This window comes from Eleutherodactylus coqui, chromosome 9 (assembly GCF_035609145.1).
Source record: "Eleutherodactylus coqui strain aEleCoq1 chromosome 9, aEleCoq1.hap1, whole genome shotgun sequence".
Lineage (NCBI taxonomy): Eukaryota > Metazoa > Chordata > Amphibia > Anura > Eleutherodactylidae > Eleutherodactylus > Eleutherodactylus coqui.
The window spans coordinates 145,456,613-145,482,260 of record NC_089845.1 but is presented as its reverse complement, the minus strand read 5'-3'; the positions used below and the strand labels follow the sequence as shown (position 1 = coordinate 145,482,260).

General features: G+C 41.7%; 1 protein-coding gene across 3 annotated transcripts in view; it reads right to left on the bottom strand.

Moving 5' to 3' along the window:
- Nucleotides 1–25,648, bottom strand: part of ZFHX4 (zinc finger homeobox 4) — a 188,633-nt gene that overhangs the window by 144,353 nt on the left and 18,632 nt on the right. For all 3 annotated transcript variants that reach the window (XM_066578597.1, XM_066578599.1, XM_066578598.1), the window contains exons 2-3: nucleotides 13,973–16,593; nucleotides 11,292–11,794 (exon numbers count right to left, since the gene is read on the bottom strand). In XM_066578597.1, the coding sequence (XP_066434694.1) occupies nucleotides 11,292–11,794; nucleotides 13,973–16,547 (3,078 nt within the window). In that variant the 5' untranslated portion in view covers nucleotides 16,548–16,593. The remainder of the gene's footprint in view (nucleotides 1–11,291; nucleotides 11,795–13,972; nucleotides 16,594–25,648) is intronic.

Sequence of the window (25,648 nt, the reverse complement as noted above, 5' to 3'; positions counted from 1 at the left end):
ATTTAATGTGTATGTTAAACGTACATGAAAAAACATAGACAAACATATACATTTAAAGTATACTGCTACGTTTCTAAAACTAAGTATTCAAAGGATAGCCATACATTTGTATGTGTTTACAAAAAAAAAAATATATATATATATACACACACACACACACACATATATACATATATATATATATATATATATATATATATATATATATATATATATATATATATATGTATATATGTGTGTGTATTTTTTTTTTTTTTTTTTTTAAACGTATACAAATGTATGGCTATCCTTTAAATACTTGGTTTTAGAAAACGTACTGGTATACGTACTGGTATATATATATATATATATATATATATATATATATATATATATATATATATATATATATATATATATATATATATATATATATATATACGCTTTTCACCATAAATTCTTTATTTCTTGATACAATGTTGTAGTTGAACACTTTTTTTGCCTTCAAAGCATACGCTAACAAAAAAACCCGTATACGTTTAAACATATGGAAGCGTACAGCCATACGTTTCCCATTTACTGTAATGCTATAATAATATAATGTGAAATATATATATTTTTCCATATGCTTTTTAGAGGACAGAAATGTATAGTAGGCTATTGTATCCCGCAAAAACCGCTCAGAAGCGCAGTCATTTGAAACTACGCTTGACCCGTTGTAGCCTACAAAAACATGAAGCTATATGTTTTTAGACTTTATTTTGCATAAAATGGATGCAATGCACGAATGCTGAAATCCTAGTGTGAACAACCCCTCCTGAATAAAATGCCAGCACTACAGTGAAGACTGACATGTTTGTAGGCAAAGCAATAGTTAAAAAGGAAAACCTAACCATCGGTGCAGATTTTGACTAAACATCAGCTGCTCCTCACTGCAGCGCACAGAGCAGCCCTCACCAGGCAATCGCTACTATGCACTGCGGCTGCTGACTGGTGGCTGCAGCGCTTAGCAGCATTTTCCGGGTTATGCATGTGAGGGCTGCTCCGTGCTGACTGCAATGTGAAAGGAGCCGCAGGCTGATATAAGTTGCTCCGTTTTGGCGCACACCTCAGCGCAATACATTTGCGCTATGTACGAGGCTTTTTTGCGCGTGTACTGGCATTTTATACTATACTTTTTGCACTTGCAGGGCATGTACATTTGTACACTGATTTAAATGGCTACTTAGCCTAATGAGTTCTTTCTTTTCACGGAATGGCGCAGCGTATTGTGCATCTTGTTGCACACATTTGTGCACCCTCCCCTCCCATAGACTTCTACGAGAACTTTGGTGTGCAAATGCACAGAAAAATAGAGCATGTTCTATATTTTTGCGCGTGCGAGAAATGCACATGCAAAATCAGGAAATGTGTACAACCCCTCAATGGGTTCTATTCTCTGCATATTGCGCGCAAATATGAAGAAGCTGCAGCATTTCCGTTACTTATGAAAGTACCCTTAAATGCATTACTTACTATACCCTTAAATTGCTGTACTTACTATATAGGCTGCCATTAGCAGTTGTTACCCAGCATAGGTAACTTTTGCAGTAGACTAACAGCTTCCAACCTATGGCTCCACAAATGCTGGGAATTGTCGTTTCCCAACATGCCTTGAACCCCTTCTGCTGAGCTATCGCAGTTTTACCACAACTCACATGTCTCCATGCGTCCGAAGCCTAGAACACCTCGTTACAGCATAGCATTTACTGCCATTAGCAGTTATTACCCAGCATAGGTAACTTTTGCAGTAGACCACCGGCTTCCAACCTGTGGCTCCGCAGAAACTGGGAATTGTCGTTTCCCAACATGCCTTGAACCCCTTCTACTGAGCTTCTATCGCAGTTTTACCACAACTCACATGTCTCCATGCGTCCGAAGCCTAGAACACCTCGTTACAGCAAAGCATTTACTGATAGATTATTATTTTTTTCTCTTAGGTAGAAGAACTATGGAATTTAAAAAAAACTGGGGTGGAACATGCCGCAATATCAGGATTGCTGCACATTCATAGCTGTGTCATATGGCAGCTTCTAGATGTTATTAACCCAGAGAACATGATGTTACAATAGCTTTAAGAGCCCATTTTCCTTTAAGATGCTACATGATCTAGCACACATGTCTTACATCATACTCAAGAAGGATGTTATTAAGAAAAGGTGGTCCAATAGGCCAGCAGTACAGCACATACATTAAAATAAATGAGTTGCAAAGTACATTCCTAAGGAAAGCTTTGTGAATAGTAATGTTAGTGCTCAAGTACGGTATTTGTTTGCTCTTTCAATCATCATTGCTCACAGACACTGGGTATTCAGGTATTTAAGTCCATATGGAAACACCATCAACTCCGGGCTTCTGGGTTTCATGCCAAAAAAATTTATCCACATGCCTTCTACCTCTGAACATAAAAGCAAAAGGTGTTGTTCTGGTCTAATACAGAAATAATTTTTACTAGCATACGTCTAATGTTAAGACTGCCCCAATACTGCCAAAGGCATTAAAACGCCATCTGTGGAACAGATTTTTTATTAAAAAGATCAGTTTAATGTTAAGCATCTGGGCAGATGATGCTTTTCAGCTGACCTTTCACCTTCCACCTACTTTAACCCATTATGATCCCCGTACTTAATTGTTCTGTCTGTTTTGGATTATCCACTCCGATTTAAGCTGGCGAAACTAGTAAAGAAGTGCAGCACAAAAGTAAAAGTTGGAAGAGAAGATGGTTGCGCTCTATAGAAGATAGAGTATGAGTATACAAAAAGGTCAAAAACAAACAAAAAGAATAGAGCAAACAAGCAGCAATCTATACGAGAGGATGGACAGTATTCCAACGGACTAGTAATCAATACATGGCCAACCGGTCAATGTTGCGTAAATAACCTCAGGTCGAATTCCAGGCATGGTGGATCACTCATGAAGGGGGAATTGCTGTGTATGAGCATATTGCTTACCATGAATAAATACAATCAAAGGGGGATTCCGCATACATATGGTGAGCATGGGCCCATAGTGGGTTCATGTATTCATATCAGTGATATAGTATGGATCGATCATGTATGAGGCCTAAGGCCTCATGTCCACGGGGAAAATCAGGCCCGCTACGGATTCTCCATGGAGAATCTGCAGCGGGTCCCTCCTGTCCCGCGGACATGAGGCATAAAAATAAGAATTAACTCACCTCTCACACGCTCCGGATCCTTCCTTCGCTGCCGCGTCATCTTCTCTGCGTCGCGGACGGATCTTCTTTCTTCGGCCCGGCGGATGCGCAGGATGACGTCTGTGACGTGCCCCGCGCATGCGCCGGCCTGAAGCAAAATGATCCGGCCGCGACTGAGAGAAGATGGCGCCGCGGCGAAGAGAAGAAACGGAGCGGGTGAGTAAAATCTGATTTTTGTCTCCCGCGGATCCGGACGGCTTCCATAGGCTTCAATAGAAGCCCGCGGGTGCCGTCCCCGCGGGAGACCCGCACGAAAATGGAGCATGGTCCAGATTTTTTCATCCTCCATTATTTTTTAAATCACTTTTATTGACCATCCGCGGGTATTTATCTACCCGCGGGTGGTCAATGCATCCCTATGGGGTGCGGATCCGCGGGCAGGAGAAGAGTTAAAATCTGCTGCGGATTTTAATTCTTCTTTTGCCCGTGGACATGAGGCCTTAAGACATAAGTACGCGAATGAGTTTTCAGTCCATGTGCTGTCCGAATCTACAACTGACCAGACAGTGACAGCACAGACCCATAGTAGGCTCGATTCACACGGCAATTTTCCTGTGCGAATGTTGTGCATTGCGAGGTACGGGCGAGTTAAAGATCACATCGCACTTGCATGTACATGCAGATTTCATGCGAGTGCTATGCCACTTTTTAATCCTCCTATTGAAAAAACGTGCAATGCAATTTTCTCGTAATTGCATTGCACTCGCATATCTACAAGTGCGATATCGGTCCAAGTTTCTCAGACCAATATGGCGCCTGCCCGTATGAATCCAGCCTTAATGTGTCAATGCACAGGTTTTTTTTTTGCACAAGAATCATGTAAAAAAAATGCATCATGCACTATTCTGATCCAGTTGGTGGATGAGTCTTGCCTATTCCAGTGAACGGAGATGCAAAAATAAAAAAGGTCAGCATTCAGATGTGCGCAGTCCGTATTTCATAAATTTGTTGCTAGGAAATGCAGAAGAAAAGGAATTGGATTCTTTTTTTTCTGCGGACTGGAAAAACTGTTGACATAAGGAAGTAAAAAAAAGGCCCACATATGGACGCCATACAGAAGGGTATACAGATTAAAAAAACGTCCATTTTGGGGGAATGAAACAGGGAATAGTTTTTTTTACATTCCTGTGCATTTGCTTGTATTGAGTCGACTTGAAACCAGAGAGGCCTTTAAGAGATGTTCACACTGCGGATCATTTTCCACGGATTTGACCCAGACTTTGCATGGAATCCACACAGATTCCTCATCTAATCCACGGCTAACCTTCACAGAGTATCCGCGCCGCACTCTTCACGGCACAGATTTTTTTCCACACTCGGATTTCAAACCCATGTGCAGATAAAAAAAAGTCACATGCGATTTCTTGAGGTGGACTCCCCATGTGCACCCATGAGTATATATGTGCATAGCCGCGGATTTGGGCTGCGGTTTTTCCGAGGTGGAATCAAAGCGGAACAATCTAACGTGAATTCCACTATGTGAACATACCTTTATTGATAGGACAAGAACATCCGTAGGAACGTTTGCTTGCCCAATCACCGAGTCGTGTGAAACTGTACCTGATCAGCTGATGAACGAGAAAACGCTCATTCATTGGCGCATCACGTCTTTTGTGCAACCCAAGAAGATCATTGCTATCGCAAGCAATGAAGGATGATGAAACCATATGAAAGACGAACAATCGTATGGATGATCGTTTGCCCCCCATACATTTGGAATCAACCTGCGTGAAGGCCTGTATAAGGGTCCCCTTATAAAGCTACCCATGGGGTAGTGATATGCATGGGGTCAGGGTTGTTCATGCAGTACCCTATGGACTCTGGCTGGTCTTACATGGGTGGATTTGAATTGTGGAGTCCGTGGTTGGAATCTGCACAAAGGATCCGCACAAATCGCATGCATTGAAAGGTATGTAAATATCGCTTTTTTTCCCTCGCACTTGCGGAAATGAATTGTGTATTTTGCAAGCGAAGGAAAAATGGCAGCATGCTTTATTTTGCTTTGGACTTCATTGAAGTCAATCGAGCCCATCCGACCTGCAGCCCATTGACATTGCAGATGGGCTGCGGATACTCGCATCATCACTAAGCGACAAAGCTGGAAAAACAAATATAAAAAAAAAAAATATGTACTGTGCATGACCGAGTTTCAACAGTCATCCGCAGTACAGGAAAAGAAGGTACGCAGGGTCGCCTGCCGGGGTCACAGCTGGATTCTGCTGCGGGAACCTGCATGCGGAATCTGGATTGTTCATGTGATTCCGGCCTCCATCGGATTCAACTGTCCCTGGCTATTAGGGAGTTAAGTTTTTGTCAAGATCTACAAGGACTAGAACTATTTCCCGGAATGCAGAATGCAGGGATAATACATTTAAAGTTTGTTTCTAATAAAACAGATATTTTATGGAGCTGCAATATTACATTCCTGCAGTAGTTTTAATTGGACACATTTTTTTGGCATCCAACTCCCCAGCAAGTCATGCAAACAGAAAATAAGTTATTACTCACATACAGTTAAATGTTTGCACTCGCCAGATTTTTCCCCATTCAGCCCGAATAGGTTAACAAACCTCTGAAGTCTTGCTGTAGGGGTTATTTGTATCCAGTTGCACCTACTTTACTACAAACCTCATTGCCTTTCACTGGGCTAGGATGGGGGTTACGGTTCTGAATATATACATTACTACAAATAGTAACGGATTGACTTATAGACTAAAGGAAATTACATTTCGGGCCGTAGCTTGGCGTTTTCAGGCTTCCTTCGCAGCTGTGTTTTATGACTATATGTACTGTATGGAACTCTATGTATCTCTATGTATATGCTGCTATGGCTGTTCTTCATGTGATTGCGAGTCCGGCAGCTCAGCTTGTGCATGATGAACTATTACTTATTTGGCTGTTTAATCAAAGGTGACATTTAGGTAAAGGGTATAAGTTAAAATAACTTAAATATTTTTTTAACTCCCCCACACATCATCTCAGATTACAGGCCTGAGCGGAGGAAGCTACACTAACTGGGTAAAGCACAGAGTAACCCATTAGTTGCTGCAGTGCAGTGATCACATTTACATGAGTTTACACCGTCATTAAGGCTAAGTGCACATCAGGGCTATGCACTTAGTCTAACGAATGTAAGTGAATGGTTCCACAGCCCCTATGCACTAGTTGGAGGTCAAAGGTGGCTGGTATACGTTGACATATGTTTTTCCAACTGTATAGGAAAACACAGCCCCCTGCACTGTTTTCTATATAGGGGTCCACTGTACAGTATACACTTTTTTCATACTTTGAGTATGCTGGGATTTAAAGGGAACCTGTTATGTCCCCACAGCATCATGAACTAAGGCCCAATGTCCACGGGCGGATCTGAATTGCGGAATCCACCCATAGAGAAATACGGGAGTCTGCAACTGAATTAAAGCATGCAGAATTGATTTGCGGACCTTTGGGTGCGGAAATCAAATCGCAGCGTGCTCTATTTCAGAGCGGTTCCATCACGGACGGCTTCCACGGCAAGGCAAGAGTTTGAAAAAGAAAAAACCTCTACTGCGCATGTGCATCGGCGCAGCGGCTGGCGCTTCTACACACATTCGCAGTACAGAAAAAAGGAGTCCCGGATGGGTTAGTAGGGTCCTCAGCCGCGGGCAAGGTTGGATTCTGCTGCGGGCTCCACATGCAGAATTCGACCTGTCCATGGACATGAGCCCTAAGTTAGGGGACGGGACAAGGGGCCAGGTGATGTATTTCTTAGGCCTCATGTCCATGGGCTTAAAATCCGCAGCGTTTCTCCGGCACGTGGATCCGCGCCCCATAGGGATGTATTGGACACCCGCAGGTAGTTAAATACCTGCGGATGTCATTTTCACCATCAGGCGCGGATCCATGTGCGGGAAAAAAAATGGACATGCTCCATTTTTGTGCGGGTCTCCCGCAGGCTTATGTTGAAGCCTATGGAAGCCGTCCGGATCCGCGGTAGACCCGTACCAGAATTAAACTCACCTGCACCGGACGATGCAGTTCTTCCCTTCTTCGCGTCCGGATCTTCTTATTTTGGCCTGGCGGATGTGCCCGGCACATCCGCGCGGCCCGCCGGCGTGCCGAGCACATCCGCCGGGCCGAAGAAAGAAGATCCGGCCGCGAAGGAAGGAAGATCCGCATCGTCTGGAGCAGGTGAGTTTATACTGATTTTTAGGCCTCATGTCCGCGGGGCAGGAGGGACCCGCTGCAGATTCTACATGGAGAATCCGCGCCAGCCTGATTTTCCCCGTGGACATGAGGCCTTATACTCGACTACACCTGCAATCCAGCAGTGTCCCCCTCTTAAATTGGTGCATGGCACAAGACTCTAGCTCTTTGCACAGCCCCATACTTGCACTCTCCCATAGACTTGTATAGGAGAGCACACGGGACTCAGATTTTCATGCCGTGTGCCAACTTAAGAGGGGGGCACTGCTGGATTGCGGGCAAGTATAAAAAAATATATCACCCGGCTCTCTGTTGCAACTCCTGAAAGCACTTACTTTATTGTCCTGTGGGGACCCGATGGGTTCCCTATTAAAACACAATGTGAACTCAAAAAGCACACCCAAAGTAAGGAAAAACTCCATCAGTAATGCGCTGTTTGTAGTGCGATTCACGACTGCATATTGCGCTACTGATAACATATGGCAGCGGCGTGCTTCCCAGAAAAAGATGCAGTAAAAACACTGGGAAGTAAGACATAAAGTGCGCTGTTTATCCTAAAAGTGCCGTGTATGAAAACCCCCTTTAGGCCAATGTTCACTGTGGATTTTCCTATGGGTGCATGAGAAAAATCGCATCACACTCACATGCCATGCGATTTGCATGCAAGTGCGATTCGTTTTTTTCTATTGCGAGGGCTCACTCAAACAGACGTATATTTTTCACGTAATACACAGTACAAAACACATATACGCATGGAACTACGCATGCAGTTCTAAGCTCTTGCTCACGACCTGAAGGTTGCAGGTTCAATCCCTGCTTGGTTCAGGTAGCCAGATCAGGGTTGATGACTCATCCTTCTACTGCAGAATAAGTAGGCAGTATACAAATAATGGTTTGCTGGGGGGGTAATAGATAAATGACCTAAAGGCGATATACAAATAAGATTTATTTTATTTATATAGGACATGCTGCGTTTTTTTCATCTGCGAATGGCCCAATAGAAAACAATAGACTTAATACGTGGGCGACATACTGCTGTCTAAGTGAGCCCTGAGTGTTGGAACAACATATACGAATTTTTTTAATAAGTAAAAAATGCGCATGAAAATCCTATGTAAAGCGATGTGTGCGTTTTTCTCACAAAATGCATTGCAATCGCCCCCCCAAAAAATCGCAGGTGTATATAAGTGCCGTAGGCCACAGCTGAGAAAATTGAGCAAGATTTGTGTGTTGTGAGATGAATCCCATTCTTTGGAAGCGGGTCATACACACGAGCGATGTGGGAAACAGATCATGGCACGTCCCATCTTTGGGCATGCCCTTGCATCGACCATTGCTCTCAATGGGGGTGGCGGCAGCATCACACTACGTGCTAGATGCATGCGGTGTGATGTTTCCCTATTGAAAACAATGGCTGAAAATCCGGGATTTTTACTTCCCCGAAGTAATGCAAAGTGGTTTTGGCATCTGCGGAGAGATCGCACGTTAGTGAGCGTGATGTTGGTCTGTGATATCGCAGTCGGCCGTGTGAAGGTAGCCTTAGTGTTAAATTACAAGGAGAGGGGGCATTCACACGGGTAAGTGCAATAACAGTCCGAGAAACACAGGTGTCCAGTGTCACACGGGTGTAGGCGCATTTACGTACACATTTGCGCCGTGTATTTGTGCGATGGGCATTGACTATTTGCACGTGCGGATTTTACAGGACTTTTTTTCATGTACAAATCGTGCGCATGCAAAAAACACACGAACACGCGCCCATTCATTGAAATGAGAAATCACGTAAATTAGTTCAGTATGTGCTATTTTCCTGCGCCAATGCTCAAGAAAATCGTGCAAAAAAAAAAAAAGGAGCATGCTCTAACGAAATGCATGCGCAAAATACGCCTAGGTGAACGAACCCATTGAAATGAATGAGTTCTATTCACTGCGTATTGCAGGAGTCGCTCAAAAATAGAACATGCAGCGATTTCTCATGAGCGAAAGATTGTTGATGTGAATTATTTTCACCCGTGAGGTTCGCCCGTGTGAATGGGCCCTTACCCACGTCCGAAACTAGACAGTGCACTATCCATCTATCTCGTTCCTTTCTCTGGATATGGATATCATTTTTATATATGTGAAATTTTGCAGCAGGCGAGGCCATAATTATTGATCCCCATCTAATGCACTTGGCTTAGCACACCTCTAGATTGCTATTTAATTGAACACTTGAATCTCAAACATCCATGTGATACCGGTGCGGCTTGCTTTAGTAAGAGTGTATTAATGCGTATAGCTGGGAGTAGAGCCTGGCGCAGGCAGACTGTGTATGCCGCTCTTCTAGCAGGAGCTGGTGCCTGTCTCTTGGTGTTATAGCGAGGCCTAGCTGCTTCGGATGTGCATGATGAATGCTATTGATTATTGATTGCACATGGGAGGTGTACTTGCCAGTGAACAGTCCGGCGTTAAGCAGCCGTCAGCAGCAAAACTGACAGCAAATCATTTTAGCAGTTGAGAGTTACTTAGCGGAGATGGGTGGGCTCACTCTACCTTAGGCAAACTCTGACAAGTATAACTGGAGATTTCCTATAGTCATTGCACGTATTTTGTTGGCCTATCGTTCTGCTGAACTAAAATCCTCATTCATCGTAAAAAGGTTTCTTACTGTATTATATATACTGTATATCAATGTAGGATCGGCTGCAGTATAGTGACACATGATGCAAAGACAAATACTGTTGTCATATGGCACGTAATCCATAGACATAGAAGGGGATGTGAGGAAATAAAGGAACACATGGTATATGATAGAGAGAGGAAAAGAGAGAGAGAGAGAAAAGAAAGATGAAAGAAAGAGAAAGCAGAGAAAGAAGAGAAAGAAGGGGAGCAAAAGAAAGAAAGGAAAAGAGAAAGAAAAAAAGAAAGAGAAAGAAAGAGAGAAAGAAAGAAAAAGAGAGAAAGAAAGAAAGAGAGAGAAAGAAAGAAAAAGAGAGAAAGAAAGAAAGAGAAAGAGAAAGAAAGAAAAAGAGAGAAAGAAAGAAAGAGAAAGAAAGAAAGAAAGAGAAAGAGAAAGAAAGAAAAAGAGAGAAAGAAAGAGAAAGAGAAAGAAAAAGAAAGAAAGAAAGAAAGAAAGAAAGAAAGAAAGAAAGAAAGAAAGAGAAAGAAAGATAATCTAGAGAGTGTGGAAGGAAAAGAGGCGGAGAAAATAAAGAAGTAAGGGTGGAAGAGTGGACAAGAAAGAGAGAGAGAGTGTGAAAGTATACGAGGGAAATGAAAGGCAGGAAAGAAGGAAGGAAGAAGAGTGCACTAGGAGGAAGAAAGAGAGAGCAAGTGAAGAAAGAAGGAAAGAATAAAAAAGAGTGAGAGAGAGGGAGGGATGGAAGAAAAGACAGGATTAGAAAAAAATGTGTGGAGTGAGAAACAATTCAATCTAGAGAAAGTCTAGAAGGATAAGAGGTAGAAGAAAACAAGGAAGGAAGAGTGGACAAGAAGGAAGGGCAGATGACAAGGAAGAGAGGACAAGAAGGAAGAGATAGGGAGAAAGGATGAGAGAAAGAAAGAAAGAAAGAAAGAAAGAAAGAAAGAAAGAAAGAAAAGAAAGAAAGAAAAGAAAGAGAGAAAAAAAAGAATAAGAAAGAGACAGGAAGAGAAAGAAATACTCTGGAATTAGAAATAAAGTGGTATAGAAAGAGGAGAGAATACAGAGAAAGCATGAAAGGAGGAGAGAAGCGAAAAAAAGAAATGAATCCTATCCCCTTGTTGCTATGGGCGACACTTCCACATAGTCTCCAATAAAGTGCTGATACAGGAGACCCTTTCCCTTTATTGCTCCTTTCTGTTAGTAAACACAATAGGCAAAGCCCTGCAGAAATGCACCATGTTGTCTTACCTTGTAGAGCCGCACAGCCGCCTCGTGCCTGTGATTGGTGGTGTGTAGGCGTAATTTATCCACGCTGTTGGTGTAGTAATCACAAGCATTGCACTTCAGGTGCACCGGGTTCCCAATAGCGATGCACTTCAGTCTCCACTCATTGCTCTTGCCCCCTTCCTTGATATGAGCCACCAGTTGATACTTTTGCATATGTTTATCAGTTTTGCAGTGGAGCTGGAAGTTGGCCTTCAGCTGAGTGTTGTAGTTACACAGCTTGCACTGGTAGATGTCTCCAATTACAGCTCTCCATTCCTCTTCGGGGAGAGAGCGTTCGTTGCTCACATGCACATTCAGGGCCTCCAGGCTGTCAGAGGTGAATCTGTTGCAAACAGCACACTGGAAAAGCTTCAACGTTGGGTCACTGATATAAGGTGACAGCTCTCCTGTAGTAAGGAGGGACAGGTCATCACCCATTAGCTGACCACTGGCAAGTCGGATTTCAGGCGGCAGCTCATTATTTACTACAGAGGAAAGGAGAAAAAAAAATGAAAAGAGGAACTTGGAGACCAGAAAGCAAAGCATATGCACAATGGAATCCGTAAAATAAAGCCTCAACCAGGAGTTTGCCTTCTCTGGAGCTTAAACTATAAAAAGCTGTAATAGGATTGAATCAGGATCAATTACAATCATCCCTTTCAACTTTTAAAGTCCCTCATCAGATAGCTTTAATTACTCCTACTGGGCATGATGTCATTCAGGAATTTGGATTTTCAAAGCCAGAAAAGGTGATCAATAAAATAACAAAACAGGAATGCTTTGCCACATCCCCTAGATTAATTTACAGAGAGCTAATTGTAGTTCCACTAAATAATTGACGGGGAATTATAAATAGCCTTAAAAACAAATGTGGTCTTTATAGGTGCAGTCGGTCAGGATGCTAATATACGAGGCCCGACCTAAGAAAAGCTACATCGCTAATAACCGTCTTAAAAGTCGTATTAAATGGGGGACAGTTAGACTTGAAAGCGAAGCAACGTTCTACTGGAACTCATGCATTAGTACGCCGCCGAAGTATCTGCAGCTGTTACACAACCACAACTCTCAGCAAGTCGTGCCAGCCGGTAGTCCGCTTGGTTAAATCTTCCTTATGCTGTCTTGAAAATACCGGTACAACTAGATCGCCCAACCCGATGTTTCAAATGCGTCTAATGTGGGATAGTTCTCTTTTATTATTACAGTTAGCTAGTTATGCCCTACCATCATTTACTGAAAGTGGCATAACTAATCATTTTAGGACTAGGAATGAACTGGCAATAATAAACGCCATGTAAGCATCGGGTACAAAATTCTTGCCAAAGGTGTAACTCGAAGCTTCTGGGTCTCAATGCAAAATCTGTAATAGGGCCCCCAATTATATTGCTTTATTTATAGTATAGATCTCCTCATATGGGGAAGAAAAAAACTTATGGGTGCCCTAAGAGTTTATGGGCCGGGTGTAGGGTAGCCACCTAGCCGGTATTTAAATCCAAAGGATGGTGCTGTTATTTATTTTCTACCGGTCATATTAATGGCCGATAAAAAATTATCGTCAGCTGTAACTACACCACAAAGTACTTTACTTTGCTCTGTAGTTCCAGTCTGGATGCCGCTGATATCAGAGACTCTAACCTCTGAGCCTTCTCCCTAGGGTCTGTGTTGCTGCATGTCCTGTATGCAGCGTAGATACTGGGGAGAGAGGTCCGAGCCGGATCGGAGCTGCAGAGCGAGGAAAAGTACTTTGTGATGTGGGCTGCTGCCTGTCAGGAGGTACAAACGGCACTATTATTAATGGGCTCACTACTGTAAGTACTATTACTATTGGGAGCACTATTCCTACAAGCAGCTTTGAGAGGGGGGCATTATTCCAACAGGGACCACTGAGAGGGGGCACAATTACTACAGGGACTACTGAGAGGGGGCACAATTACTATAGGGACAACTAAGAAGAGGGGGCGCAATTACTACAGGGGTTACTGAGAGGGGGCACAATCACTACAGGGACCACTGAGAGGGGGCACAATTACTACAGGGACCACTGAGAGGGGGCACAATTACTACAGGGACCACAGAGGGGGCACAATTACTACAAGGATCTCTGAGAGGGAACACAATTACTACAGGGACTAATGAGAGGGGGCACAATTATTATGGAGACCACTGAGAGGGGGCACAATTACTACAGGGACCAATGAGATGGGGCACAATTACTACAGGGACTACTGAGAGGGAGCACAATTACTACAGGGTCCACTGGGAGGGTGACAATTACTACAGGAACCACTGAGAGGGGGCACAATTACTACAGGGGGTCACAGAAAAGGGGCATGAGCACTATAGGGGCCACTGAGAGGGGGGCATGATTACTGCAGGGGCCACTAGAATAATGCAGGTACAATCATACATCGTGATATACCATGCTCCTAACCACACCCTGTAAACCAGGCTCCCTTTTACCTTGGCCAGTATGGTTTGGTGTACCCACTATAGTTATACCGCTGGTGCTTGCTGAAATTCACAACAAATCTCCTCTTTCTAGTAAATTTTAGCATGGATGACTGGACTGATTGAAAAAAATATCTGTGTACTGTGTAATCGGTAATGGTTATAATGCATAATACATGTTAAATCTGGCATGTAAGGATGAAGAGACATGTACTGACCAAATCCTGGAGCCAATGCTGCAGCTGTGGCAGGGTCGAGCTGGAATGGGTTTATCATCATCTGAGGGTCGGCTGGGCTTTCCAGTTTCATCCCAGTCAGGCCTATATTTTGGGCTAGGTAGTACTGATAAAGCTCTGCCTCAGCTGGTGCAAGGCCTAAGTGCAGATTGTGCTGGATCTGTTTCATGTTTTGCTGCAAAAGCATCATGTTGTGCATGTGCTTTTCACTCGTCATGTGGATACGGAGATTTCTTGCCACATTGGTTTCGTAATCGCACACCTCACAACGCCAAGTGGGTTTTTGTTTTGGTTTAGATGGAGATGGTGTCCCACAGCCACTGAGACTTGTGTTAGGTGCTGGGGATGTATGGCCATAGACCGGCTCAACATTCCCATTCTGTAGGTTCTGGACATTATTTAGGTGCTTGTCTGACTGCATATGAATACTGAGGTTGCCTTTGGTAGTTGTAGAGTAGTTACAAACCTCACAACGGAAGGGTTTATAGCCACAAGTGTAACTTTCACCCCTGGCAAGCCGAGGGTGAGGCTGTCCAGTCTTACAATAAGCACAAGTGCCAGTTGACTCTGGATGTTTCTCCTTCATATGGGCCTCTAGAGTCTGCTGATACTTATAGTGCCAGTTGCATTTGGGGCATTTTAAAGTTTTGCAAGAGTTTCTAGAATGCATCATTGTCATGTGGCCGCCCAATGACCTGGAGGACCCCAGGACCGTGTCACACTTTGGACACTCTATACCATTTCCTGGGGAGCCCTCGCTTAAGCCGAGTGGGCCATGTAGCAAGCTATGCTGGTGAGGAGTAATAGAATTATCTTCTTCTCCTCTAACTAGTTCATTTGGTGAAAGAGAATTTGCACAGTCTTTTCTGGCACTTGTATCCTCAAAGTCCTTGCCACTAATATTAAAGCTACCAGCAACATTGCTATTAGTTCTAAGTACAGCAGTTTGCTTTTTCCTTTCTGAATCATCAGAAACAGTCACAGAGGATGACGAGGTACCCTTTTCAATAAATTTTAGCACACTGGATGATAAAGGAGAAATGCTTTGGTTTAAGAGAGGGAAATCTTTGCTACCAATACTATCTGCCAGGTCACCTAAAACCTCCTCCTCATCAAGTTCATTACAATATGAATCGTCTTCTTCATCTACCCCTTCAGCAGGCTCACTTTTAATAGGGAGCTCACCATTAGGATGTGAGTTACTGGTCTCTTTTTGCCTTTCACAGTTGCTGTCTTGGTTTTTGCTGTCCACCTGCTTGTTTGAGTCAGATGATAAGTGGCTGTGGGACACAGAGGTAATTGGGGTGCTCGTTTTTGGACTAGGCAAGCCCCCCAAGTTCACTTCAGCCTTTGGCATTTGGTTAACCCCATGAAACTGCTCAGTTGAGCCAGCAGAACTTGCACTTCCTTTCAAAAATGCAAATCCTGCCTGCAAAGAGTCACCATTTTCAACATGAAAAGCACTCCATAAACCACGGAAGGTTGGATCGGGGCCTATGAGGTTTGTAGTAGAAAAATGGGGGAAAACAGAATTGGGTTTTTTTGGTTCCAGAAAGCTTATAAGAGGTTCTTTGTCCTTGCCAATCCCCTGTATTATGGCAGATACATATTTATTGTTGAGAAGCTTTTGCTCCTCCTCATTAAGGGCCATCCGATGATCATGCACAGCATGGGTTACAAATGACCTAATATAACCAAATGACAACTTGCACAAGAAACACATTAAAACAGGTTTCCTTTTCCCATCACTAACACAACCATCAAATTTAGACAAGTCCACATTGTTTGGAACATCTTTGGACACACAGGAGTTTTTGGCTGAGCCATCACTGGTAAGATAGTCTTTGTCTCTCTTATGTCGGAGATCATAGACACGGAAACTGTGCAACACAGGACCAACTCCTGCTAATGCTGAGGTATTTGGGAAAGCCTGATCGGCCGTAAATGGTTTCCCGAGGGATGAAGCAATATGAAAAGTGTTAATGATCTGTGGGTAGAAAGACATGGATGCTGAAACAGACTGATCACTCTTCTCTCCAGCTGCTGAAAGCGAGTCCAGAAACATAGCTGTAGAAAAGAGTTTATTATTTGCTCCAGTTTGTGCATTCTGCCCACTGTCTTTGGAGTCCTCAATTATATAAGCTGATCCATCAGGCTGGTAAACTATGTCCCCGATTAAATTCTCCACATCGCTGTCCTCTAGCTCGCTTACTTCGCTATCATTGTCGTCCTTCAAGATAGGAAGGCGAGCATTGGGGCAGTGGTGTTCCATGTATTTCTGTAAACTGGGGAACGCAGTGGCACATTCGTTGCAGGGTATCTCTTTTGTTGAGTTAACCTGAGTGGCAACTGCATTCTCCACACCAAAACCCAACAAGATTTCACTTTTGCGATCATCCGTTCTCAGGTTGTCATCTGAAGAGCTATTTTCCCTGTCAGGCTCCATCTCTGCGACTTTTTCTGGCACCTCATTATCAAGTTGTGTCGCTCCACATAGCTTTGATGTGCTCTGCCCATTTTCTTGCCTTGAGATAGTAGGAGAGTCACAGGTTTCCATGGCAATTGCTACATGTGGATCTCATTTCATCCAGCCTGTCAGGGACCTGGGCAAAGAAATAAGGTAGAGAGAGGTCATTTGATTACTTGGGATACTGGTCAGACACTCATTGTTGGCAAATGCTCTACTAAATGTAATAATATTGTTTTCACATCAAATGAAAGGGTTGGACATCTACTATTCCATTGGTATATCGACGAAAATGGTATCCAAATCTGCGTACAAACATCTAGCGAGAATCTGAAGGATTTTTATTGGCCTGTGTAAACAGGCAGTCACCTCCATTCACTAGTGACGCTTGTTCCTGCGTAAAAGCACAGGAACAATTATCACTGGGTCACCTATGGGTCGTCCTGTATAAAAGTACACTAAGGCTCCATTCACACGGGAGGATTTGGTAGTGGAAAAAAAGCACCGAAAAGTGCATTAGTGAAACCATTCGTGTTTTTACTGTGTTTGTAGTAAAATGTGGCAAAAAATGCATGCAGTTTGGCAAATACACTTTTTGGTGCAGTTTTTATTGCGACCGATCTGCCCCGTGGGAAATGAGCTTTAGTATTTACATTTATTACATTTGCATTGTTCTTCATATATGCCATCAGTTTCCAACAGACCGCCAATGAAGCAAATCTGTGGTAAAAGGTGATAATTCCACCAATACTATGCAATGGTACAATGGTTTCTATTAGAAATAATATCACGTTACATATATTTGACGCAAAATGATAAAAAAAATAGAACAAATTACATACAGTAGGGTTTACAATCTCAGACAGGTCACTTGTTGTCCATTTAATCCAGTCCATTATTAGGTAAGTCTATAGTTAAAACTTATGGGGACGTGAAGAGTCACAACTAGAGATGAGCGAGCATACTCGCTAAGGCAAACTACTCGAGCGAGTAGTGCCTTATTCGAGTACCTGCCCGCTCGTCTCTAAAGATTCGGGGGCCGGCGGGGGGCAGGGAGCGGCGGGGGGGAACGGAGGGTAGCTCTCTCTCTCACTCTCTTCCCCCTGCTCACTCCCGCAACTTACCGCTCACCCGCACCAGCAGCCGAATCTTTAGAGATGAGCGGGCAGGTACTCGAATAAGGCACTACTCGCTCGAGTAGTTTGCCTTAACGAGTATGCTCGCTCATCTCTAGTCACTACCACTTAAACTATCTTTAACGTATAGTTTCTGTAGGGGGATTATTACAATTAGACATCCCCTGCAATATGCCCAATAGGAGATATAAACATTATAGATGGTGGGGAGAAGCTCTAAAGGAGTAAAACCATCCGTCCATGTTGTATATTCTTGGCCATTCCATTAATTGACCACATGTAATACTACATTTACTACAGAAGCCACCGCAAGGGAAATGTATGGCCAGCCACCCCTTCTCTTCACAATACGAGTTGTTTGTGGCCTTTTAAAAGCTGGGCCAGCTGAATCTTAAAAAGGGATTGATAAGATAAGACAACCCGTTTTTCCAGGGCCGAGACAACGTGATTTGGTTCTCTAGGCAGATCAAGTAAGTTGTACCCTTTTTTCCCTATTTTGAAAAAAAAGTATAAATTGGCATGGCTGGACAACCCCTTTATTAATGGGTTTACTAAGGCTGTTTTTAACTTAGACGAAAAGTCCAAGGAGAATTGCATGACCTGTTTTTGTCCGATTCTTGGCCAAAAATAGTACATGTCAATGTATGGTGTTCTGGACATCAGATAACATACAGATGGGATGTCCATTTGATGTCTGATCCGAGTTGCTACTCAGAATCAACTTTTTACACATGCATGTGCCCTTAGAGATACCTAAAGGCAATCTTCCAAACACTACAACGATTGTTTTCTGCTAATGATCACAGATCTTCTTTCCCAGATACTCTTCACTTCCAAACTTTGCTCGGCTTAAAGGTCAGTTTAGGAGACAAAATGTGGAGTCTAAGGGCTTCATTTTTACAGTAATCAAATCTAATCGTGTCAGCTATGTCAGAATGGGGGAATTATCAAATACATCAGACGATTTGCATAGATTGAAAATGAATTGAAATTAGTTTTGGTATCAGTGATGGCTAAAATGACAGTCTAATTGCTTTTGCATCAAGCGTCACAAAGCTTGGTGTGTAATTTTAATCATTGATGAGTTACAGGTTAATTATGCTCATGGAGATTTAAACCCCTTTGAAATAATTTGATCACAAAGAGCATGAAAGAGGAATCATTTTCTAATTAGTAAACATAGACATGTTTACCTTTGGATGGGAAATTTGTGCACAAACACCATGAGCAAAAAGGCATTAAACAAAAGGCATCTGTCTGGATGAAATACAGCATACAATGTAAGTGCACAGTAAATTTCCTAGTCCTATTGTTGAGCTGCCCATTGTGCCTGCGAAAGATACATGACTGAAGGTGAGTGCATTAAAAAGTCACAAGTCCAAACTCCACCTTCTTGGTTCATTTTCAGCTGATTTGCAGATCATTAATGGTGTTTTTAGCTAATGCCCATATCATAATACAAATGCAGTCAGCATAAACATAAAAAAATCATCTCCTTGTCTGATAACTCTCAACATGCACAATGTATCTCCGTCAGGCTGGTGCCTAACGTGCATTTGATAACCTCAACAAAATTCAAAATGAAGTGTAAGACTAATGAATATGAGCTTTCTTAAGATAGAAGAGTCACAGAAAGACCTAACTGGGAGGAGGAGCTACTTGCATACCTTACCCCTGCCATCACTATACATAGAAAAGTTTAGCACCCTGACTAGTACTGTTGCCATAACAAACATCTCTATACATTATCCTCCCCCAATTTAATCAAACACCCCCTAAACAATGACATCAGATTTTGGTCACCGTTGTATAAACACATATGCACTTCACGAAAAAAAAAAAAAAAAAAAACAGATAAAAAAATAAATAGAATTTCTTTGAACTAATGGGAAACTGCCTGTGGATAGGTGATGTATATTTGTGCAAGTCAGTCAACAGGAGAAAATAGGAGAAGGTTTCTTATTTGGTGGTCTGATTAAAACATAAGATATAAATAATTACAGAAGTTATTCCACAAACAGATGTTACAGTTAATTAATACTCCTGTCAACTCAAATACTTTTTTTTTGAGGTGTCAGTGTAGACAGCCCAGGAGGAAAATTTCAAGCTTCGCAAGCCATAACCTTCTTTAAAAAAAAGTTCTAGCAAAGTTGTGCTGAAAAGTAAACAGTAACCCTGCCACTGCAAACACTTAAAAGTTCTCTGCAGAATACAAAACAGAAGCACAAAAAAAGCATCAACGGCTTATGCAGGAGGCTTTCGCTCCAAAAAAACGGATCCACCATAAAGTGTCACAGTCTGAAGGTGCAGTAAACAAACAAAAAAACTTAGACCAGAACTTATTCCGAGAGGGAATAGCTAAAATTAAAAACAACAACAAAAACAATAAAAACCACATACCTCTGTACAGAAGATGTCCTGCTACTGTATAAAGAGGCGACTTCAACACCCAAATTCGTCTTTCAAAATTTGGTGGTGATACCATAAAGCTGGAGTCCAATTATTGACTTCAGATTCCCCTCAGCAGTGTTTAGCATGCTTACTCAGCTTTTTGAAAGCTAAAAGAAAAACCTACCCAGACATCTCTTCTAATAAAAAGAAAGCACTTGCTGAACAATGGAAGCTCAATTCTTCTCTATTTAAATGCAGAAATTCTGATTCCAACAAAAGAACTACAATCACGGTATATTCCTGTTTTTAATTGAGATTGTCCTAGCCTTCTTCTACGGTCCAACGAGACGGTGTTTGTGAAATGATTAAAAAAGAACGTGATCTGATCAAGAGGATAGGATGAAAGGAAAGGAATGCTAGGTTAGCCCCACTGCTTAGAACTAAGAGAGAGAGAGAAAAAAAAACCAATGGGCTTCTTAGCCTATTGTTTTTAACTATTCCAGCTGCTATTCGACCATCTCGAATACTTTGTCATCAACTCTCCTTTTTTTTTTTTTTTTTTTTTTAGAAAGGGTTAAAAGTCGCCCACTTGTGACATAATGTGCTACCAACCTACAAATCTTAACAAGAAGAAAAAAAGAGAGTAAATAAATAAAAATCCTTGAATTATATCAAGTTTCCAAAAGGTCATCACTGTCTCTGCTGTGGCCTTTTCCCCATACCAAATCCTCTATCAATATGTCATAGAGAGTTAGGCAAAGACAAAAGAGAAGCTCAGTGTGAAAACTGCACATATATCTAATCCTGACAAAGGAATGAATAGGCCTTCACAAGTATAATTATACTTGTTTATTTGTTACCACGTACAGAGGACTGATGAAAAAATCCATCAAAGTGGTATTATGCAGACACCAAGAGCTTCTTTTCTTTAGTGACTAAAGCCACATTGAAGCTTAAATTCCTTATTGTTAAATTCAGAAGGGAAAAAAAAAAAAAAAGATTTTGGCCGGACTCTCTTTGCATCAGTTGCTGACAGATCTTTTGTACAAGGGGAGTATTATTAGAGCTATTAGCTAGAAACTTTTTGCTGGTACCTTTTTTAGACAATGTCAAAAATCCATGACTATGAAGTAGTAGTATATTTTGTTGGCTAGTGGTGGTTTTTGACTTAATTGACTTTGATATTGCTCTCATTACATGTCCAAATCCCCACCCTTGTCTCCCGTACCTAAAACAAAAAATGACCCTTCATCAACAACATGGAGGCTGAGAAGCCAACTTGAAATATTCGATGGCCTTTCGATAACTCTAGCCACCCAGTAACGAGTCTGGTAGAGACCTGTTCCTCTCTAGCCCTAGGGAAAGCACAAGGCCTACACCCTATAACAAACATATTAGGCAAGTTATTTTTTTTACCACTGCCCTTACTGAATTCTAAGCGCCTTACTAATCAAAAGCAACCACTGCCACCCCAAATTTTAAAGACCCATAAAAGGGCTTAGAAGTCTTCAGAAGAGCGTTATGAAATATGACGGTAAAATATGTAACAGATGAACTATTTAGTAGCCATTACACTTTAAAAGACCCTAAATCAAATAACCAAGTCATTGTTATTTTTTTTAGGGGGGGGGAGTGGGAGCGAAATAAGCTTTTCCTTAGTGGACAGAAATATATCAAAGTAAAAGCAATCTGCATAGTTAATGTCTTTGTGCTCTTTCCAATTTAAAACAGAAAAGCTGTAATTTTTCTTTGCTGGCAATCTGGAAACACTCTGGAGTTAATTACAGCTGATTCGTAGTGAACCACACAAACAAAGGCCAGTCTATGTCCAGACAATTATACTGCATTAACCAGCTTAGTGCTTCCTGCTGATGGTTCAGGGTTCTTCCATTACACCCTTCTACCTTCCCAGCACGATAGAAAATGCTTCTGCAAGGAGGAATTAATGAAGAGAACTGCAGAAGAATGTGTGACGACCTCTTCTGACACAGCAAAAAGAAAAAAAACTTTCCACCCATGTCACGACAAAAGGGGAGAAGGTAATTAAGCCTGAATAGAGGGATGTAACCAAATATTGTATGTCTTTAATGGTAGGCAAGTAAAAAAGAGATAGCTTACAAAGGCAGACTGGAGAGTGCCATTCTACCTGATGACTAGTCCTATCGCCCTCTCATCTTTTTCCTCAGCTTCCTCCAGGCCATAGAAGCTAAAAGCTCATATTGTTTTAATTTTCTAATCAAATCTTGTGTGGCTTGTGATTTTTTTCAGTTTTCTTTTTCATAGGAATCAAGAGGACAAATATCTTGAGTTGACTTCGAAATGAGTACTCATATAAATTATACAAAAAATGGCAACATGTTTGTCACTCAGTTGTTGTGTACTGACTGATCTATTGGCTAAAGACAATTGGATGGGGTCACAACTTCTTTAAATGATGTCTTTAGGAAGAGGGCCATATAAATACAGTGAATATAAAAAGTCGACACACCTCTGTTAAAATGCCATGCTTTTACATGAAAGATGAATAATTTCAGATTTCCGCCTTCAATGTGACCCATTATTTGTACAATTCCATTGAAAAATAAGCCAATATCATTTAGGGTAGAACAATTAAAAACAACAAAAGTAAAATAATGTGGTTGCATAATTGTGAACACCCTCTTACATTTGGGGATATAGTTGTGTTCAGAATTAGCCAATCACATTTTTAGCTATGTGATATAGCAATATAGCAGTCAGTACACAGCTGCCATTATTTGAAGTGATTCTGATTTACCCCATATAAAGTTCAGCAGTTCTAGTGGGATTTTCCTGACACTTCAAAGGGACCTGATTGTTAAAACGTATTAGTCAGGAGAAGGGTACCAAAAAATTTCCAAGGCATTACATATATCATGGAACACAGTGGAGATGCTCATCATGAAATTCGGCACAACAGGGACATTACCATAAACTAGACATCCCACAAAAATTGATGAAAAGAACAGAAGAAAATTGGTCCAGAAGGCTGCCAAGAGGCCGACAGCATCATTAAAGGAGCTGCAGGAATTTCTGGCAAGTATTGCTTGTGTAGTACACGTGATAACCATCTCCCTAATTCTTCATATCTCTGGGCTGTGGGGTAGGGTGGCAAGACGAAAGCCTTGTTTAACAAACATCAAAGCCTGCAATGTTTTGCCTAAACCTACACTAAGTCTGCCAAAAGCATGTGGGAGAACATGTTATGGTCTGGTTAGACTAAGGTTGAACTTTTTGGCCATAATTCCAAAAGGTATGTTTGACGCAAAGCCAACAATGTGCGACACAAAAAGAACACAATACCCAAGTAAAATATGGTGGAGGCAGCATTATGCTATGGGGTTTTTTTGCTGCTGGAATTGTGGCTTTATTCAAGTTGGAGGGAATTATGAACATTCCCAAATATCAGCTCATTTTGGCACAAAACCTTCAGGCCTCTACAGAAGAGGAATTTCACCTTTCAGCATAACGACCCAAAGCAGACCTCCAAATCAAAAAAAGAATGGATTCGTCAGAATAAGATCAGAGTTTTGGAATGGCCCAGCCAGAGACCAGACCTGAATCCCATTGAAAGTCTGTGGGTTGACCTGAAGCGGTGGTACACATGAAATGCCCTTGAAGTCTGAAAGATTTAGAGCACTTTTGGGAAGAGTGGACAAAAATTGCCAAGTCAAGATGTGCCATGCTGATAGACACCTACCCAAAAAGACTGAATGCTGTCATAAAGACAAAGGGTACGTCAATAAAGTATAAGTTTTAGGGTGCACGTATTTGTGCAGCCATGTTTTATTTTTTTCCACCCTAAAAAATGGCAGTTTGTTCTTCAATGTAATTCTACAGATGATAATGGTTGCATTGAAGGTAGAAATTTTTTTTAAATGATTCATCTTTGCCTGATTTTTTAACATCACATTTTTCCAAGTGTGTTTAGACTTTGTAGATCCACTGTATATTGCTTTGGCAGACACAAGTTGCCTTCTTCCCTTTGTACATGTCTATAGAGCTTACGATGACCATACACCTTCAATAGCCATTGACCGAAGACTCATTCGAATGACAGCTAATTGTCCTCACTCCCCCATACACATGAATGCTCGGTTCAACCGAGTGTTCACATGTTTTCCATGAGGAATAGTGATGAATGTCGCAACCATACACCTCTGACCACAACTTATCTCCTGGGGGAACAAAAAGATGGCGTGTTGAAATTCAACGTGTCTCATTTTTCTTTCCCCAGATATCATTTATGGAGGAAAGTCAGGAGTCCCCATGCACAACCGACAGTAGGACAGTCCCGCCGGTTTGGATGACTTTTGTCTATCGTCTTTTGGGCCTTTAGCATCTGATATTGGTTCAGTGAGTAGTTGAGCACAGTTTTGAGCTGCAAGCTATGAACTCTAGAAAGCACAATTGTTATGCAGTCCTGAACTATGTATTTCACTGGAAGTTACAAGATTCTTCGTAATACAGATATTACCATTTGGCCACACCCCTCTTTAGTTAATCCAATAGATTTCTTTCTTTTAAGTTTATCAATATCATTCTACAGCTTTTGCTGTTAGTCTGGATTTAAACTGTGACTCATGTTCCTTTTTCTTCCAAGAACATTTCAGAATCAATATGCAAGAAGTGAGAGCAATTACTTGTAAGTTGCCTCAGTAAACAAACATGCATGAAACATTTGGAACACTGTCTTATATGAGCAAAAGACAAGAGTGAAAGTATAATTATTTCCATACAATTAACAAAGCAGAACAGCATTAGTCTACAAGCTGCTGCCAAGAAGCCCAGTATTAAGAATGTTTGTTGTTAAACATAAAACATGTCAGCCATGGGGGGCTTGTGGTTGACCCATTTCAGTTATATTCGGTAACTCTTAAGAATAGCAGCTGTCAGTAACTCTTCACAATGAAATATTGTAGACATAAAAATAATATGCTAATGTATGCAGACTGCCATATACACTGCAAGAGTAGGAGCTACTATGTGACCTTCTCTTAAAGGGGTTAGACCACCAAAAATATTTATCACTTATTAGGCCTACCAAAGTTCTCCTAGTGAATGGAGAAGCAGTACACATGCATGACCACCACTCAATTCACGTCTATGTGACTGGGTAAAATAGCCAAGTGCATCACTCAGCAACCTCAATAGACAGTGAATGGAGTGGAAGTTATGCTATTCCATTCACTAGGAAGACTTTGGGTGTGCTGTTCTCATGATTACTGGGGATCCCAACATTTGGACCCCCAGAGATCATATATTTATCCTTGATCCTGCAGATAGGTTATATGTGTTTTAGTGGAATCACCCCTTTAAAAAAGTCCAACAAAGACGCAATTAAGGTTTTGAGTTGGGCTATGGTAGACATGTCCTTTAACAATGCAAGTATTCCAGCAAACACAAAGTTTGCTTATCGTACTATTAGCCAACAGAGCTCTGCATTTACACATCCATTCTAGAAATGGCTTCAAAAACAGCCAAAACCAGGGTTTTGCTTTTATCTAAACTAAAGACTATCTATTATAAAGATGAGTAATCTATGGGAAACCATACTTAAGTACAGTATACCCAGCCCACACATTTTCATCCTTCTGAAGCTCTTTCAAGGAGGAAGGTTCTATCCGAACAGAGATTACGGGGCAA